Source organism: Ctenocephalides felis, unplaced genomic scaffold (genome assembly GCF_003426905.1).
Source record: "Ctenocephalides felis isolate EL2017-DRISC unplaced genomic scaffold, ASM342690v1 CF-g0.4_SCAFFOLD_00845, whole genome shotgun sequence".
Lineage (NCBI taxonomy): Eukaryota > Metazoa > Arthropoda > Insecta > Siphonaptera > Pulicidae > Ctenocephalides > Ctenocephalides felis.
In genome coordinates, this window is record NW_020536999.1 from 88261371 (window position 1) to 88279070 (window position 17700).

General features: G+C 31.5%; 1 protein-coding gene across 1 annotated transcript; it reads left to right on the forward strand.

The window, feature by feature from the left end:
- The first annotated feature begins 70 nt into the window (after nucleotides 1-70).
- LOC113362862 (UDP-glucuronosyltransferase-like) lies at nucleotides 71-10536 on the forward strand. Its single transcript, XM_026605359.1, has 5 exons — nucleotides 71-97; nucleotides 2625-2853; nucleotides 2950-3062; nucleotides 10006-10112; nucleotides 10239-10536. Exons 1-5 carry the CDS (start codon nucleotides 71-73, stop codon nucleotides 10534-10536), a joined length of 774 nt encoding a protein of 257 aa, XP_026461144.1.
- Nucleotides 10537-17700: the final 7164 nt, after the last annotated feature.

Sequence of the window (17700 nt, forward strand, 5' to 3'; positions counted from 1 at the left end):
AAATAAAAACTATATCTGTGTGTAAAATTGTATGAAACATGAATAGTTTATGTTCTTGTCTTATGTTGTCATGGCATTGCACCCTTGCTTGTTCTTGGTAGTAAAAATTATGAAAATGTCTATCTATTTGCATGAAAACAAAGCGGGAGAATGTTATGATAACTGCATCATTGAAGATTCTGTTATCATAACATTCTTCCTTGCTTGTTTATATGTAAAATACACCTGATGACACAGCAAATAGATAGACATTTTCACAGTTTTCACTACCAAGAAACAAGCATATATTTCAGTCCAGTTACCTAGCTGTAAGTCTATAAATACTTGTATATTGACACTAAAAAGTTGTCTCAAAACCTACATATGGAAGGGTGCACCTATCATATGTAGGTTTTGAGACAACTTTTTAGTGTCAATATACAAGTATTTACAGACTTACATCTGGGTATTTTGAATTCCGAGATTCTTACCTAATTTAAGCTTAAATTTAAGCATTGCCATGACAATGCTATTTTATGACCTCTGTTACGGCAGAATTGCCCCATCTGTTAACATTGTAAATTTTATTACCATTGTATAAATAAATTTATATAAATATTTACTATCCGTGTATTAAAAAATATTTATTATTTATCCTTAAAACAAAACCTTATATCCTGTTTTATTATTACAAATTGTATTTTAAAAATGGAGTTTCTACGTTATAGTTTTTAGTGACTTGTCTAGAATCTTCAATTAGTAATAATAATAAATAGTAGTCTGCCTGAAGGCAGGTCCACAGAATCATTTGTATTATTTCCTTTTCTCTGTTTATAATCCCCATTATGGTTTTATTACCATTAATTAATGACCATTATCCAATTTATATTCGTTTTCATAAATTTCTCTTTCCAAACTTGTGCTTCCATGCTTCCTTATCCTGTGCTTCAGCTTTCAGTTTCGTGTATTTCCTCTTCTTACTTAAGTCATCAACCATCTGCATTCTTCTTCTTCACAATCTTTTCAGTCCTTCTATTTTGCCTTCGACGACGTCGTGCAGGAGGCACTCTTTTTGCAGAATTGGTCTGATTTAGGCACATTTTCTTTTCAGGATCGTGTTCAATAGAGTCCTCTCTTTGTTATCTTGTTAGTCTACTTTATCTTCTCCAGCACCACATTTCAAAACTCTCAAGATAGTTCTTGTCAACTTTTCTCAAAGTCCATGTCTCTGATCCCACTTTCACTCTTCTCAGGACTTCTTCACTTGTTAACTTGTCAGTCCACTTTATCTTCTCCATTCGCCTCCAGCTCCACTTTTCAAAACTCTCCAGATAGTTTCTTAGAGTCCATGTCTCTGATCCGTACAGAGCTATGCTCCAGACGTAACACTTTATCAATCTCTTCCGCAAGTCGAGACTAAGTTTGCTTGTCAGTAATGTTTTCTTTTTCGTGAACGCCGTCTTGGTGCTTGCAATCCTTGTCCTGATCTTTCTCGTGCGGTATCCCTCTCTGGTCAGATGCTTTCTAAATAAATGAACCTGTCTGTTCACCTGTCTACCACTATATCTGATGGTTACCTGTACGTATCCACCTGATGTTTACCTGTCCACTTGTTTTCTATCTGTATACATAACACCTTTTCTACTTTTTTATCTGATTACCTACATGTCTACCATTTATAACTGTCAACCTGCTTATCTATCATTTTTCTACTGTTTACCTGTATACATGTCTGCCTATTTACCAATAATTTTATTTGTATATGAATAATAAATAATTAATTTAAAAGATCATATTTGATCAACAAATATCGATTGTAGCAATTTTTTTCTTGCATCTCCGAAACCTGTCTCCAAACTTGTCTTCGCAAAAATGTAACCAATTATTCATTCCGTCGACACAAGCAACACATGGTATTCTAATTTTGCCTAGGGACACAAGTAAAATATTTTCCGAATTATTCAAATGTTTTGATTCGTTTTCTCAAAAACTGTAATTTTAGCAGTTTCTGCTCTATATCTTCCAAACGTCTGCACCTGTCTTTGCCAAAAACTAACCAGCACGCCTCGTCGTCAACACTAATCAAATGTTTTTTGAATCATTCAAATCGGTTGATCCTTTCGCCCAAAAGCGTGAACCAAAAATTGTATCCATACAAAACATCACATGCATGTCCGTTTTCTTTCTAACAAAATAATATGCCAAAATGTTCAGAAGGTTCTGAAAAGATTTCATTTCTCGGACGTTTAACTTATGCCATGTCAAGATAATCAAAGCCTCCTAATCGAGTTTCTTCGAATGGCTTTTAAATTTGTGAAATCAATTTAGTCGTTTTTGTCGTGATGTGGACTAGGGGTCAACAATCGGGTCACATTCAAAACCATAGTCACATACACACGCAAACATTCGAACATACTTTTTCCAAATTTGGTCTCAAATGATTCAGAATAATTAGAAACATAGAGAAAACTTAATGATAGCAAGTCGCATTTCTTCGTGAAGAAATAAACTACTTCTTCAAGAAGTTATAATAATGCATACAAATATCCTAGATCAAATTTAAATCATAATTAGCAATATTCACATCTTTTATTTCTTCTACTTCTTTATCTTCCTCAAACTTCATCCTACTTTGTCTTCCTCAGGACATCTCCATCTTCTTCGAATCATCCAAAAAGGGTGCCATTCTCCTAAGTCTTGGAACCAACGTCAAAAGCTCCACCATAGGACCAGAACGTATACAGATCTTCATCAAAACCATGAGAAAGTTTCCTGATTACCATTTCTTGTGGAAGTTTGAAGAAGATCCTTCCTCATTGAACTTACCTAAAAATGTTATGGTCAAGAAATGGATTGAGCAGAATAACATCTTGGGTAAGATAAAGGATAAATGACTTTTAATAATGATAATGATAATAAATGATGATCTTTTAGTTTAGTGTAATATTCTATAGATTTTTTTCTCACCAGCACATCCTAAGGTGATTCTGTTTTTGACTCATGGTGGTCTTTTGAGTTCCCAAGAAGCCACTTGGCATGGTGTACCGATGCTTGGAATTCCTGTAGTTGGTGATCAACATTCTGTAAGTAACAATATCTTATATATATATATATATATATATATATATATATCTTATATATAAAATTCTTCTGTAACTATGTATGAATGGTTAATCCTCCTAAACTATAATTCGGATTTTCATGAATCTACCTGAAGTTTGTTCGGAAAATTTTCTTGAATTTTTAGATTCATAGAAATATAGTTAGATTGTAGAATAAAATGGAAAAAATTACAAAAAACCGCTTATCATTGTTCGACATTGAGAATATTCGAGGCGTTGTTTGACATTGAAAACAAATGAAGACTGTCATTTGCCAAATATTTTAATTCACCTATGAGCTGAGACAATATTAAAATACTAGTTGGTGTTGGTATTAATTTATGAGTGATTAGAAGTATTCCGAGAGGATTCATTACACATAAACTCGTTAACTCGGAATATTTTCTAAGAGCAAATTTTCAAAAAACAACAATTTTTATAATTGAACCGGTTTTCGTTGGACTTTAAATGGTTTAGTTTATGTTCATTAAGACCAAGTACTCTATCGTTATACCAAGTAAATCGTCTAATTTTAATTTTAACAAACGTCAAAAAAACTACTCAAATTCTCAAACTTTGATGAATTTTTAAAATTAAATTACTTGTCGTAAGGGAGTAATATTTTAGTAAGTTCTATAAGACCATGATAAATATCGCCAAAAAAGTTCTATAAAAATCGGCTCCAATTTTTTTATCAACAGTTGATTACAAGAAAACGGCTCGGTAGATTTTTACCTAAAACTAATCAGTATCATTCCCAACTAATCTTTCGAACAGTTTTTGATTTTTAAAAATCGGTTTTTTAAAACAAAGAAACGGCTGGGCAGATCGTTTCACTAAACTGACAAATGATAATCCTCATTGAGATACGTCAAACGGCTTTTAAATTTCTGAAATCGGTTCAGGCATTTTTGAGAAAACGTCGATGTAAGGTCTGATTTTGACAAATGCCAAAAAAACGATACCATTTTTGACTTTGACGAATTTTTAAAATTAAACCAATTGTCGTAGGGCCGTAATATTTTAGAATGATCTAGAAGACTGGTATCTATCGTCAAAAAAATAATAATAAAAATCGTCGAAAAAAATTTTTTTAACACTTTATTACAAGAAAACGGCCCGGCCGATCCTCTACCAAAAACCAATCAGCACGATTCCCAACCAATATCTTTCGAACGGTTTTTGAATTTTCAACATCGATTCAGAATTGCGGGCTAAAACGTGGACGAAAAATTTTTCACTTTTCTGCGATTTACAAAGAAACGGCTCGGCCGATCGTAGCGCGAAACTGACAAACGATAGTCCTCATCGACATACATCGAATGGCTTTTAATTTTTTTAAATCGATCTAGCCGTTTTTGAGAAAACGTCGATTTACAGTAAAAAATCTGTACACATACACACACACACATACTTTTTCCAAATTTTGTCTCATTCGATTCAGAATGGCTTGAAACGTCCAGAAAACATAAAATTAGCGAGTCGGATTTTTTGATGAAAACATAAACTTCATCTTCGGGAAGTTAATAATAAATTCATGATTATGAATAAAAAAATGTAATGTCTACATTATTATTGCCGAAAAGTAGCTGAAATGTGCCAAAAATTAAAATAATATATGATACATTATATATCTGACAAATGAACAGTCTGCGCATGCGTCTGACGGATGTGGACTGTCAGTGAATATACCCTATTTAATTCAATTTGACTGATTAATATTTTTTAACTAATGCAGTCGTGTTTTGCAACCTACTAGTTTTTAATAATAATTTTGGAATCTCTTGAACCAAGTTAATTCTAGTTGAAATACGATTAATTTTAATTTTGGTTGAAATGGCACCCATATAAAACCATTTAACTTAAATTTGAAAAAAAAACAGACTCTTAACAGTACACATTTTATAGCTTATTTTGAGTACTATAAAACCCCATGGAATATATAAAATGTAACACCTCGCCGCTTCAAATACAACAATTAAATCTTAACGGAACAAAATTAAAAACGCTTTTTCATATCTAGCTTAATATTGTTCCTAGGACACGTTATAAAGCACCGATTTATTAAGATTTTAACTGATATAATTTTGTTCATTAAGTGATTTTTGTTAAATTGTATATTTTTTAAGATATTTGCAAAAAAACGATGAAAAGCGCCAAAAAAAAACAATTTTCAGTAGCCAGTAACTTGAAAAGTATTTGCTTTTTTACAAAATTACACTACTGAGAAAGGATGTCATCCCTTCGGGAAGTGGCAAAGAAGTCTAAATTATTTTCACTTTTGAACTTAAGAGTAAAATGAACCTAATTCCAAAATTTTATACAAATTGGAGCACAGTAAAAAAATTCAGACCCAAAACGCTCCATTGACTTGAGTAAATATTCAGTATTTAATGTCAAAAATATGAAAATATGAAACTTCTAAATAATTTTTTGAATAAGTAAATTTTTTTTGTATTGTGATTTAGTACTTTACTGCATGGCATCGTGCCTTAAGGCAAATTGCTGGAACTTCCCGTACCGTAATTAAACTCTTGGTAAGGAACCAAAAAAAATTACACAAAATGTGTACACATTGATAAAATCTCTATAAAATATCTTATAATTTGATGTACATATGTCCAATAAACATTTTGGACTGCAAAATGACATTCTTTTAACTTATTTTTATTGAGTGTTCATAACCGCTGGACCTGCCTTCCCAAAAATTTAATCAGTTCTTCACCTTGTCAATACAAGTAAAATCTTTTTTAAATTATTAAAATCAGAAGCTCAGTTCTCTTAAAAACTGGAGTTACCGTTTTTGGCACTTTTTGCTCCGTATCTAAGGAACGGCTAAACCTGCCGTCGCCAAAAACTAATCAGCACGTCTCCTTATCAATACGAATCTAATGTTTTTTAAAATATTCAAATCGGTTGATCAGTGTTCCCTAAATCGTCGACGGAAATTTGTATCCGCACACACACACGCACACGCATATACACACATACACATACACACACATATACATCCATTTTTTCTAAGGTATGCCAAAATATTCAGAAACCTTCGAAACGTAAAGATATATAAAAATTTTCATTTTCGATTTTTTTGCGATTACTATAACTTGACTGAATCACATAGTCAAAAATATTCATTTAAAGTATATAAGTGAGCTTTAAAACTTTAGCCAGAATTAAAATTGAAATCTGAATTATTTTCAATATACAAAACAAAAAAATTAATAAATTTTTTTTTCCAAAAGTAATTGTTTTGTCAACACAAGCTGAAAGATTTTTGAATCATTCAAATCGGACGCTTAGTTCTCTTAAAAACTGTCATTTTTTGCACATTTAGCTCTGTATCTCCGAAACCGCTAGACCTGTCTTTGCCGAAAACTAATCACGCCTTCTCCCCGTCATTACGCATAGAATGTTTTTTGGATCATTCAAATCAGATGCTCCAAACTCTCAAAAACTCGATATCTATTTTCTGCACTCTTTGCTCCGTATCTTCGAAACGGCTAGACCTACCTTTGCCAAAAACTAATCAGCTCATCTCCTTATCAATAGGAATCGAATGTTTTTTAAACCATTCAAAATCGGTTGATTCGTGCGCCCAAAAACGTGACTGGAAAATTGTATCCATACATACATACATACACACACACATCCATTTTTTCTGAGGTATGCCAAAATATTCAGAAACCTTCAAAACGTCGAGAAATGTAAAAATTTTCACTTTCGATTTTTGGACGATCACAATAACTTAACCTACGGGAAGTTAAAAATGTAGTTTAGATATTATTACTGAAAACAATTAATATATAGTACGAGATTATAAAAAACATGAGCAACATTATATATATTATACATACATTTATATAATATATGGACATTTTCAAATTTCTTTGCTCCAAAGGGCTCAAATGGTTCCAAATAGATAAAAAACAATTCTCTGAAAGTTTTAGCTCTTAATATTGTCTTTTAGATAGTGCGCAATTCAATCTAGTTTTGTATGGAAATAGCACGGATAAAATTATGAAAATTCAGGAAAAAATTTAGGTATAACTTAGCGACAAATGAATCAAAAGTGAAAATTCGTGTCATTTTTCATGCTATTTTCATACAAAACTTTGATTAAATTGCGCTCTATCTAAAAGACAATATTAAGAGCTAAAACTTTCAGAGAATTGTTTTTTATCAATTTGGAACCATTTGAGCCCTTGGGAGTAAAGAAATTTGAAAATGTCCATATTAAGGACCACCCTAATATATATATATATATATATGTATATATATATATATATATATATATACATATAAAGCGAGAGGTTTTTCTTCAGATGGTGAAATAATATAATAAAATTGTTTCTTGGGCATCCATCCAGTAATTAAAAAACAGTTTTAATGAAAAATGTTTTTATTTATAGAGAACATACGTTTCGGGTCTGGATTTGACCCATCTTCAGTGCTACAATTAAATAATTCAGGGTTACAAATTAAAACAATATAAAAAAATACATAATTAACAGACAAAAATAAGTAAAACAATGTATATGAAAAGTATATATGAAAAACAACCATAAAATAAACAATGTAAAGAAACTCACCATACAAATAAACTTTGAAAAACAACACAAAAACACAAAATTGCACGAAAAATAAATAAAAGTGAAATAAAAAATTGATGAAACGTCGAGTTATGAAAAATTTAAAAAAAATTGTAAAATTAAAATGAATGATATATTTTATTATAAAAAAGCTTATTCCAAACGAACATGTTGTTAGTTTGGAAGTTGTATTACGAGTGTGTACGAGAGTAAAATGTGTGCGAACGTGTTTGCGGAAAATACTGGAAACTGTATCGTCATTGGTGAGAGAACGGGATAGAGAGAATTTTGGTGGTTCCATATTACGAAGATTTTCTCAACGATCATGCGCAGTAGGAACATAGTAAAAAATTTATATATGTGCAAGACATCCATAATCAAATCCCAAAAATATGTGAATGAAGAGAAAATTATTAAGAAAAAGTATAGATATTAACAGAAAAACGATAATAGTTATGGAACGATAAAAGTTACATAAAAAATTATAACATAACATATATATGTATATATAAACGCAAAACAATAAATGTAATATATGTATACACATACACATACACATATATGCATACACAAAAGAATATGTAGAATACATAAAAGAAATGTTAGGATGTATTGCGCATATTGAAAAAATTATTTGAAGCATCTTTACCGCGATGCTTCAAATAATTTTTTCAATATGCGCAATACATCCTAACATTTCTTTTATGTATTCTACATATTCTTTTGTGTATGCATATATGTGTATGTGTATGTGTATACATATATTACATTTATTGTTTTGCGTTTATATATACATATATATGTTATGTTATAATTTTTTATGTAACTTTTATCGTTCCATAACTATTATCGTTTTTCTGTTAATATCTATACTTTTTCTTAATAATTTTCTCTTCATTCACATATTTTTGGGATTTGATTATGGATGTCTTGCACATATATAAATTTTTTACTATGTTCCTACTGCGCATGATCGTTGAGAAAATCTTCGTAATATGGAACCACCAAAATTCTCTCTATCCCGTTCTCTCACCAATGACGATACAGTTTCCAGTATTTTCCGCAAACACGTTCGCACACATTTTACTCTCGTACACACTCGTAATACAACTTCCAAACTAACAACATGTTCGTTTGGAATAAGCTTTTTTATAATAAAATATATCATTCATTTTAATTTTACAATTTTTTTAAAATTTTTCATAACTCGACGTTTCATCAATTTTTTATTTCACTTTTATTTATTTTTCGTGCAATTTTGTGTTTTTGTGTTGTTTTTCAAAGTTTATTTGTATGGTGAGTTTCTTTACATTGTTTATTTTATGGTTGTTTTTCATATATACTTTTCATATACATTGTTTTACTTATTTTTGTCTGTTAATTATGTATTTTTTTATATTGTTTTAATTTGTAACCCTGAATTATTTAATTGTAGCACTGAAGATGGGTCAAATCCAGACCCGAAACGTATGTTCTCTATAAATAAAAACATTTTTCATTAAAACTGTTTTTTAATTACTGGATGGATGCCCAAGAAACAATTTTATTATATATACATATATATATACTAGCAAACCCGACGAACTCCGTTTCGTCACCAGATGGTTTTGTGAGAAAGATGAAGAAATTTTTTGTTTGTTTTATATTTGAAAAGGAAAAATTTGATTTTATTACACTACAGTAATGAATTTATTTCGATTACAAAAATGAAGTGTTTTTTAGTTGAACTTCTCTAACAATAAGTAAATGAAAGTGAATCCGCAAATTACCGGTTAAGTTTCATTGAAGTGCTCTTTGGTAAATAACATTTTTTGTTTTTTGGTCTGACGTTAACACAAACAACGGATGGTTTTCCAACTCGTGAACAGGCAACGTATAACTGTCCATGAGAAAAACAACGGTTTTCTAAATAATCTATTTATCCCGCAAACACTAAGCGATTGGCCTTGCGACTTGTTATTGCGAATGCAAAGCGAACTGGAAATTGCAATCGTTTGAAGTCAAACGGAAGACCAGTCGGAATCATTGGTATGTCACCAAATCGCCAGCAATTTTTTATTGAATGGTGAAGTTCAGTGCGTGTACATAATTATTCTTTGCGGCAAGAATTGCTCGTTGATTTAATTCTCACTAATGTCATTCCTCAAATTTTTAATTACGGTGCGTGAAGTTCCAGCAATTTGCATTAAGGCACGATGCCATGTACCACTAATCTTAGCTGTAAACCTTGCGTAGCCCGAGACCTTTCCAACGAATGCAAAATTATCCCGACTTATTTTTATATATATGTATATATATATTGTATTTTTTTATTATACTTTATATTTTTTCAGAATGTCAAACGGTCTATAGATGCAGGCGTTGCCGAATCTGTCAACATTTACTCTTTAAACGAAGATGAGTTAACATCGAAGTTGAAGAAAATGCTGGAAGACACAAGGTAACTTTTCCAATAACTTCATAAAACTTATACAGTAATTGTTGCCAGAAAATACTAACATAATATCAGTCTATTACACTTTTGGCTTTTGACCACAAATTGATACCAATACGTTTGTTATTCCAGTTACCGCCACAAGATGTCTCAACGTTCCTCCCGTTTCCGTGACCGTCCCTTACATCCATTAAAGGAAGCTCTCTGGTGGTGCGAATACATGCTCAGGCACAAGGGGGCTCCTCATTTGAGGTCCCAAGCCCGTGCCTTGAGGGACCCCACATTGTTCATGTGGGATTTGCTCATCGTTTGGATGGTGGGATTCGTCGGAGTGATTTTTGGATTCAATTATTTAGTGAAGAGAGTGTTTAAAACTAAAGAAATCGAACAGTATTGGCTGCCGAAGGTGGAGAGAATTAAATATAATTGAGAAATATACTCTTTAGATTGTTAACTTGTGTTGTGAATATTTGCTTTTTTAACTTCCTGAAGGAAAATTTAGGCTGTCATCAGAACATCCGATTTGCTGAAATTAATCGACAATGAAAATTTTTGCATATCCTTACGTTTCAAAGGTTTCTAAACATTTTAGCAAACCTCAGAAAAAATTGAGGTAAATGTGTATTTGTGTGTGTGTGTGTGTGTAGTATGTATGTATGTTTAGATACAATTTTACATCCACGTTTTCTGATTAATTGAAATCGGTTGATCCGTGCGCCCGAAATCGTGGACAAATAATTTTATATAAAAATATGGAAAAATAATTTATAAAATGTTCAGAAACATCTAAAACGTGAAGATATGCAAACATTTTCATTCTACGGGAAGTTGATAAAAACAAACATTTGAAAAACTCTGACGTCTTGTTTTAACAGTTGAAGCCTAGAGACACTTTTGTGAAATTTCAAGATAACAAAATAAATGGGTATAGTCTTTATCCTAGGTATGTTTGGATACAATTTTACATCCACGTTTTTTGATTAATTAAAATCGGTTGATCCGTGCGCCCAAAATCGTCGACAAAGAATTTTATACACACAGACATATCCATTTTTTTAGGTATGCCAAAATGTTCAGAAACATCTAAAACGTGAAGATATGCAAACATTTTCATTCTACGGGAAGTTGATAAAAACAAACATTTCAAAAAGTTTGACGTCTTTTTTTACAGTTGAAGCCTAGAGAAGAGACACTTTTGTGAAATATCAAGATAGCAAAATAAATGGGTATCGTCTTTATCCTGTCCTAGACAATTCGAAGAACAAGAACACTTCTCTCTACCAATTTTTAAATTCAAAAGGGATAGTTTAAGGGTCCTACGCCCAAACGTGAGGGCGCTGCTTTTGGCATTCAAATTAACGCCGCAGAATTTGAAATTAAAATTATTGTATTTTAGTTTTCAGGTATTTGAAACTAAATTTAGTATTACAATCGTATTATGTTTTGTAATAATACAATATCAACTAGTTAGTATTGGTATTTTGCCTTGAGGCAAGTTACATAAACTTCCCGATTTGTGTAAATAATCGACTTAATCCATGATAGATAAATTAATTTATGAGTAGTTAAAAATATTCAAAGTTTAACACTTTTTTTCAAATTACAAAGAAACGGCTCGGTCGATCGTCGCACAAAACTGAGAAGCGATAATCCTCATCGAGATACATCAAATGGTTTTTAAATTTCTGAAATCGGTTCAGGCGTTTTTGAGCAAACGTCGATGAAAGTTCTAATTTTGAGAAATGCCAAAAAGACCATACTATTTTTTGCAAACTTTGACGAATTTTCAAAGTTAAACCAATTGTCGTAGGACCGTAATATTGTAACGACAATTGGTATTGTCGTCAAAAGGGTTGCATAACCACCAGTGCAATGGGACTCCCCCACCTACGTCTACTAGGGTGCCTGCAATATAAGGTCTAGTCTGGGGTTGAAATGAAGCATTAAGAATTGTATCATCCTCTGAGGAGGTCAGTGGGTCCACGCGCCAGGCGCTGGACCCGCTTTGTGTATAGTGGTGTGTGTGTTGTGCCAGGAGAGGAAAACCCGTTCCAGCAAAGGTCAGATGTAATATTGTTTTATAAGGCTATTCCCTCCGTCGGTATCCGTTATAAGTTATCTGTTTAGTATACTCCTTTATAGCTGTAATACTATACTCCGCTAGTATAGAAATTAATAATAATCTATCAGTACGTTGGAGTTTAAGTATAGAACATGGCTGTGCGTAGACACAGCCATGCCCTCAGACCTGTAACAATAATTAGTAATAATTAAATAAGATAGAAGTACATTCTCTTTCATTCGTGTAGTTAGTTGGCTTTTCCACAGGTAATTACAGGGTGTTCATAGGAGTCGGGTTAAGGAGTTGGTGTAACCCTTTCGTAACGGGGATGCAACGCTAGATGTAATATTTGGCAGTCGTTGCATACCCCCTAAGAAAGGGGGCGTCAACCCCCCTCTCGTCACAATATTTTAGTATGATCTAGAAGACTATGGTATCTACCGTCAAAAAAATAATCATAAAAATCGTCGATTTTTTTTAAAAAAACTTATTACAAAAAAACGGCCCGGTCGATCTCTACCAAAAACTAATCAGTACGATTCCCAACAAATATCTTTCGAACGGTTTTTGAATTTTCATAATCGATTCAGAATTGCGGGCTAAAACGTAAACGAAAATTTTTTCACTTTTCTGCGATTTATAAAGAAACGACTTGGCCGATCGTCGCACAAACCTGATAAACAGTAGTCCTCATCGAGATATATCAAATGGCTTTTAAAGTTTTGAAATCGGTCCAGCAGTTTTTGAGAAAACGTCGATTTACGGCAAAAAATCTGTTCACATACACGCACACACATACTTTTTCCAAATTTGGTCTCATTCGATGCAGAATGGCTTAAAATGTCGAGAAAACATAAATTTAGCGAATCGGATTTTTTGATGATAACAAACTTCTCCGGTTTAAATATACATCACACCTAATCTACTGGATTAACTTCTACACGTTTTTAACTTATAAATATAAACATTTAGTGAAATTTAGTGAATAATCCATATTAGTGTTAGTTCATTACATTGTCTGTCATTCTTAAGTCTAATTAACTAATAATCACACCGTGCAAAATTTGACATTCTTAAGCAATTTATTTTCTTTCAAGTATATCCAGATCCGTGAGAAGTGGTAATCCTAATTTAAACAGCTGGAAGATTTCTAAATATTTTGTCTTCATCATAGAAGCTTATACTTAATTTCTTACATATTTTCCTAGAACTGTCCTCTTTCCTTGAAGTTTATTATAATTAGACTAATCTGTCGATGCACCACGCAATATTTATGTCCTGTATCTGAGTTCGAAACTGTTCTATTAATATTGACAAAAAACTATGTCTTTAAGTTCTTAACTAGTGGGGTGCATGTAATCGCGCCTTAGGGCAAATTGCTGGAACTTTCCATACCGTAATTAATAATTTTGGTACGAAACCCAAAAAAATTACACAAAATGTGTACACATTACTAAAATCTCCATAAAATATATGATAATTTGATGGACATATGTCCAATAAACATTTTTGGCCGCCAAATGACTTTTTTTAAACTTATTTTTATTGAGAGTCCATAACCGCTGGATCTGCCTTCCCAAAAAATTTAATCAGTTTTTTATGTTGTCAATACAAGTAAAATGCTTTTTGAATTATTAAAATCGGACGCTCCGTTCTCTTAAAAACTGAGTTACTCAGCAAGTCTCCTTATCAATACGATTCGAATGTTTTTTGAATTATTCAAATCGGTTGATCGGTGTTCCCGAAATCGTCGACGAAAATTTGTATCCGCACACACACATCCATTTTTTCTAAGGTATGCCAAATGTTCAACAGCCTTTGAAACGTAAATATATAGGCTATGTGCAAAGGCAGTACCTCACAAAAAATGGATGTGAGTGTGTGTATATGTATGTATGGATACAAATTTTCAGTCACGTTTTAGGGTGTACGGATCAACCTATTTGAATGGTTCAGAAAACATTCGATTCCTAATTGATAGAGAGATGTGCTAGTTAGTTTTTGACAAAGGCAGGTCTAGCAGTTACGGAGATAAAGAGCAAAGAGTGCAGAAAATAGAAATCGACTTTTTAAGAGAACGGAGTATTTGATTTGAATGACCAAAAAAACATTCAATTTGTAATGATTAGAAGAAGTGTTTAATAGTTTTTGGCAAAGGCAGGCCCACCCATTTCAAAGATACGAAGCTAAATATGTAAAAAATGGCAGTTTTTGGGAGAACTAAGCGTCCGATTTAAATGATTCAAAGAACTTTCAGATTGTCTTAACAAAATAATTGATTTTGGGAAAAAAATTTTTGTTTCAACTTTTTTTTTCAAAAAACAATTTTTTTGTATACCGAAAATAATTCAGTTTTTATTTTTAATTCTGACTAAAGTTCTAATATACTTTGAGCAAATAATTTCAACTTTGCAATTCAATTTATATAATTCTTATAAATATTAGACAATGCTACAATATTTATAATAATCTATTTGAAAACATTCAATATTCCTCGAACATTTCGTTACGGTACGGGAAGTTCCAGCAATTTGCCTTAAGGCACGATGCCATACACCCCACTAGTTTATTATTATTTATAACAACTATTTAATATCTTTTTTCTTTAACAAACATATAAAACCCATGAAAACCACACACTGATAGCCCCAATTAGTTCATATTTATAACGGCGCCACATGGGCGCTGCAGTCACATTCTGAGCGTATAGATAAATAAGCATATCTATATAACTATTTTACATTATCTATGGTTCCTACACTCTCAGTGATCTATGTTGTATGTACACTTTTGTTGTTTGGATTCGAAAGCCATTTATCGTTTGGAGCTCTGTCATATTTATATTTAATATAAATAATATTTATTATATTTTTATATAATATAATATTTTTTATGCTGAATCAGGTAATTATTTACAAATCATTTGGTATAGTTAGTATTGTATTTATTGATTTAGGTTAGATTCCAGCCCTAAATCCATATCTACAGAAGAATAAAGTGTTTTTTTAGCTATTTCAAGTGTTACGTTTTCTAACAAGATGAGTAACATAAGCTAAAAAGACTACAGGCTAAAAAGCAGAAACTTTATGCACGTAGAAAGCAAAAATTTTTGAGAGAATGGATGAATGATACCAAGTTCAACAAGTGGTTAATGCCAGATGTATCAGACAAGTTTAAAACTAGATGCAGATTATGTAATACATCATTTACTGCTGAGCTCACGGTAATTAAAAATCATGGCAAATCTAAAGGTCATTTGTCATCAATCACTTCGGCTTCGAATAAAAAATCAATTCAGTCATTTACTCAAAAAAAAGTGGAAACATCATTTGATAACAATGCAACACGTGCAGAAATAAAACTTTGTGGATTTCTGGCTGAGCAAAATCTTCCTTTTCGATTAATGAACCACTTGACACCTCTTTTAAAAGATTGCTTTCCAAATTCAAAAATTGCCCAGGATTTAAGATTAAAATCATCAAAGTAGTGTCAAATGTATTTGGAACAATTGAAATAGAAGATTTATCTATAAAGTTAAAGAAAAAGTTAGTGTTCTAATTGACTGTTAATATAATTTTTTACAGCTGGAAGATTTTCTACAACAAATGCAAGTATATTAAATTTATTATATTATTTGGGATATTTGAAAAAAAATAGATATTAAGTAGTACTAACCAATATTTATTGAATATACGCAGTGAAAATATCTGAAAATGTCGGAAACAAAGATTATGTCTGCAAATGATCAGAAAATTAAGATTGAGCCAAAAGTACTTTCAATAGAAGACATTAAACTTGAAAATGAATTTGATGATCTTGAAGGCATTGTTAAGTCTGAAGCATGTTTAGAAGATGATGAAACTTGTCTGGAAAGATTTATGAATTCCGAAGTAACTATTGAAGAAGAAATCAAACAGGAGGTAATTGAGATACCCGGTTATGAATATGACATTCGTAATAGATCACTTTCAGAATCTAATTATTTGAAAGAGCACATGGTTAACCACACACCTATAAATGGCAAAAAAGGCAACAATAAATGCAATGTATGTGATAATTATTACATACATTGCATTTATTGTTGCCTTTTTTGCTTTCTTAAGACACTTAAATATTCATCACAATTGCAACTTCACATGATTACTCATAGCACAGAACGCCCTATCAAAAGCAAAATCTGTCATAAGGCGTTCAAAGAAAAAAGCACTTTGACAAGACATAGCTTATTCATACAGGAGAATGCCCTTTCAAATGTAAAATATGCAATCAGACATTCACACGTGGTATGGGTGATTATGTGTGATTTCATATTACCTTGTTTTACAAAAAGGTAATATGAAATCACACATGATCAATCATACCAAAGAGCATCCTTTCAAATGTGAAATATGTAGTAAAACATTCTTACAATCGGGTGACTTGACAAGGCACATGCATATTTATACAGAGGAACGCCCTTTCAAATGTAAAATATGCAATCAGACATTCACACGTGGTATGGGTGATCATGTGTGATTTCATATTACCTTGTTTTACAAAAAGGTAATATGAAATCACACATGATCAATCATACCAAAGAGCATCCTTTCAAATGTGAACTATGTAGTAAAACATTCTTACAATCGGGTGACTTGACAAGGCACATGCATATTTATAGAGAGGAACGACCTTTCAAATGTAAAATATGCAATCAGACATTCACACGTGGTATGGGTGATTATGTGTGATTTCATATTACCTTGTCGTACAAAAAGGTAATCTGAAATCACACATGATCAATCATACCAAAGAGCATCCTTTCAAATGTGAACTATGTAGTAAAACATTCTTACAATCGGGTGACTTGACAAGGCACATGCATATTTATACAGAGGAACTCCCTTTCAAATGTAAAATATGCAATAAGGAGTTTGCACAATCGAACAATTTGAAGAGGCACAAGGTACATAGTGGAAAACGTGATGAAAATCAATGAATTATTAACAAGCAGATACTAACCCTGTAAAATATCTATGAATTATTTATATTTTATTTGCATTGTACATTTAATTACTGCTGTACAAATATATAGTACTATGAATAAATTTATTTAAATATTTTCTTTATATTATGATTTACAGATATTTTTACAAATTTTATTAAATTGCATCTTTTTTATTAAACAGTACTCAGTTGTAATATTTCAAACAAAATAAATTACAATTTTTGATCCATTAATGCCAATTCATACTGATCAAATTTTTTTCTAGCAGAATCCTAAACAGATTTCAATTGGCGGTATATGGCATTGTGTCTTGAGGCAAATTGCTGGAATTGAACATGCTCTGTTTGTACATTTATAATTAATGCATTTTAGGCCTATAAAATATGAACTGTGAAACTCACAGTATATGTTTATAATAATCTATTTGAAAATGCACAAAATTATTATTAATCATAAGTGAAAATCTGGCGCAAAATTAAAAAAATAATAAGGAAAAGATAATAAAATGCTGCAGTTTAACATAACAATTATTGATTTTTAAAATCAGT

What these genes read in the sequence shown, in the direction of transcription:
- LOC113362862 (XM_026605359.1), top strand. Translation starts at nt 71, where the DNA reads ATGGCATTGCACCCTTGCTTGTTCTTG. An exon ending in TGCACCCTTGCTTGTTCTTG is followed by an intron (nt 98 to 2,624) that starts GTAGTAAAAATT and finishes TGTCTTCCTCAG; the next exon opens with GACATCTCCATCTTCTTCGA. An exon ending in TGAGCAGAATAACATCTTGG is followed by an intron (nt 2,854 to 2,949) that starts GTAAGATAAAGG and finishes TTTTCTCACCAG; the next exon opens with CACATCCTAAGGTGATTCTG.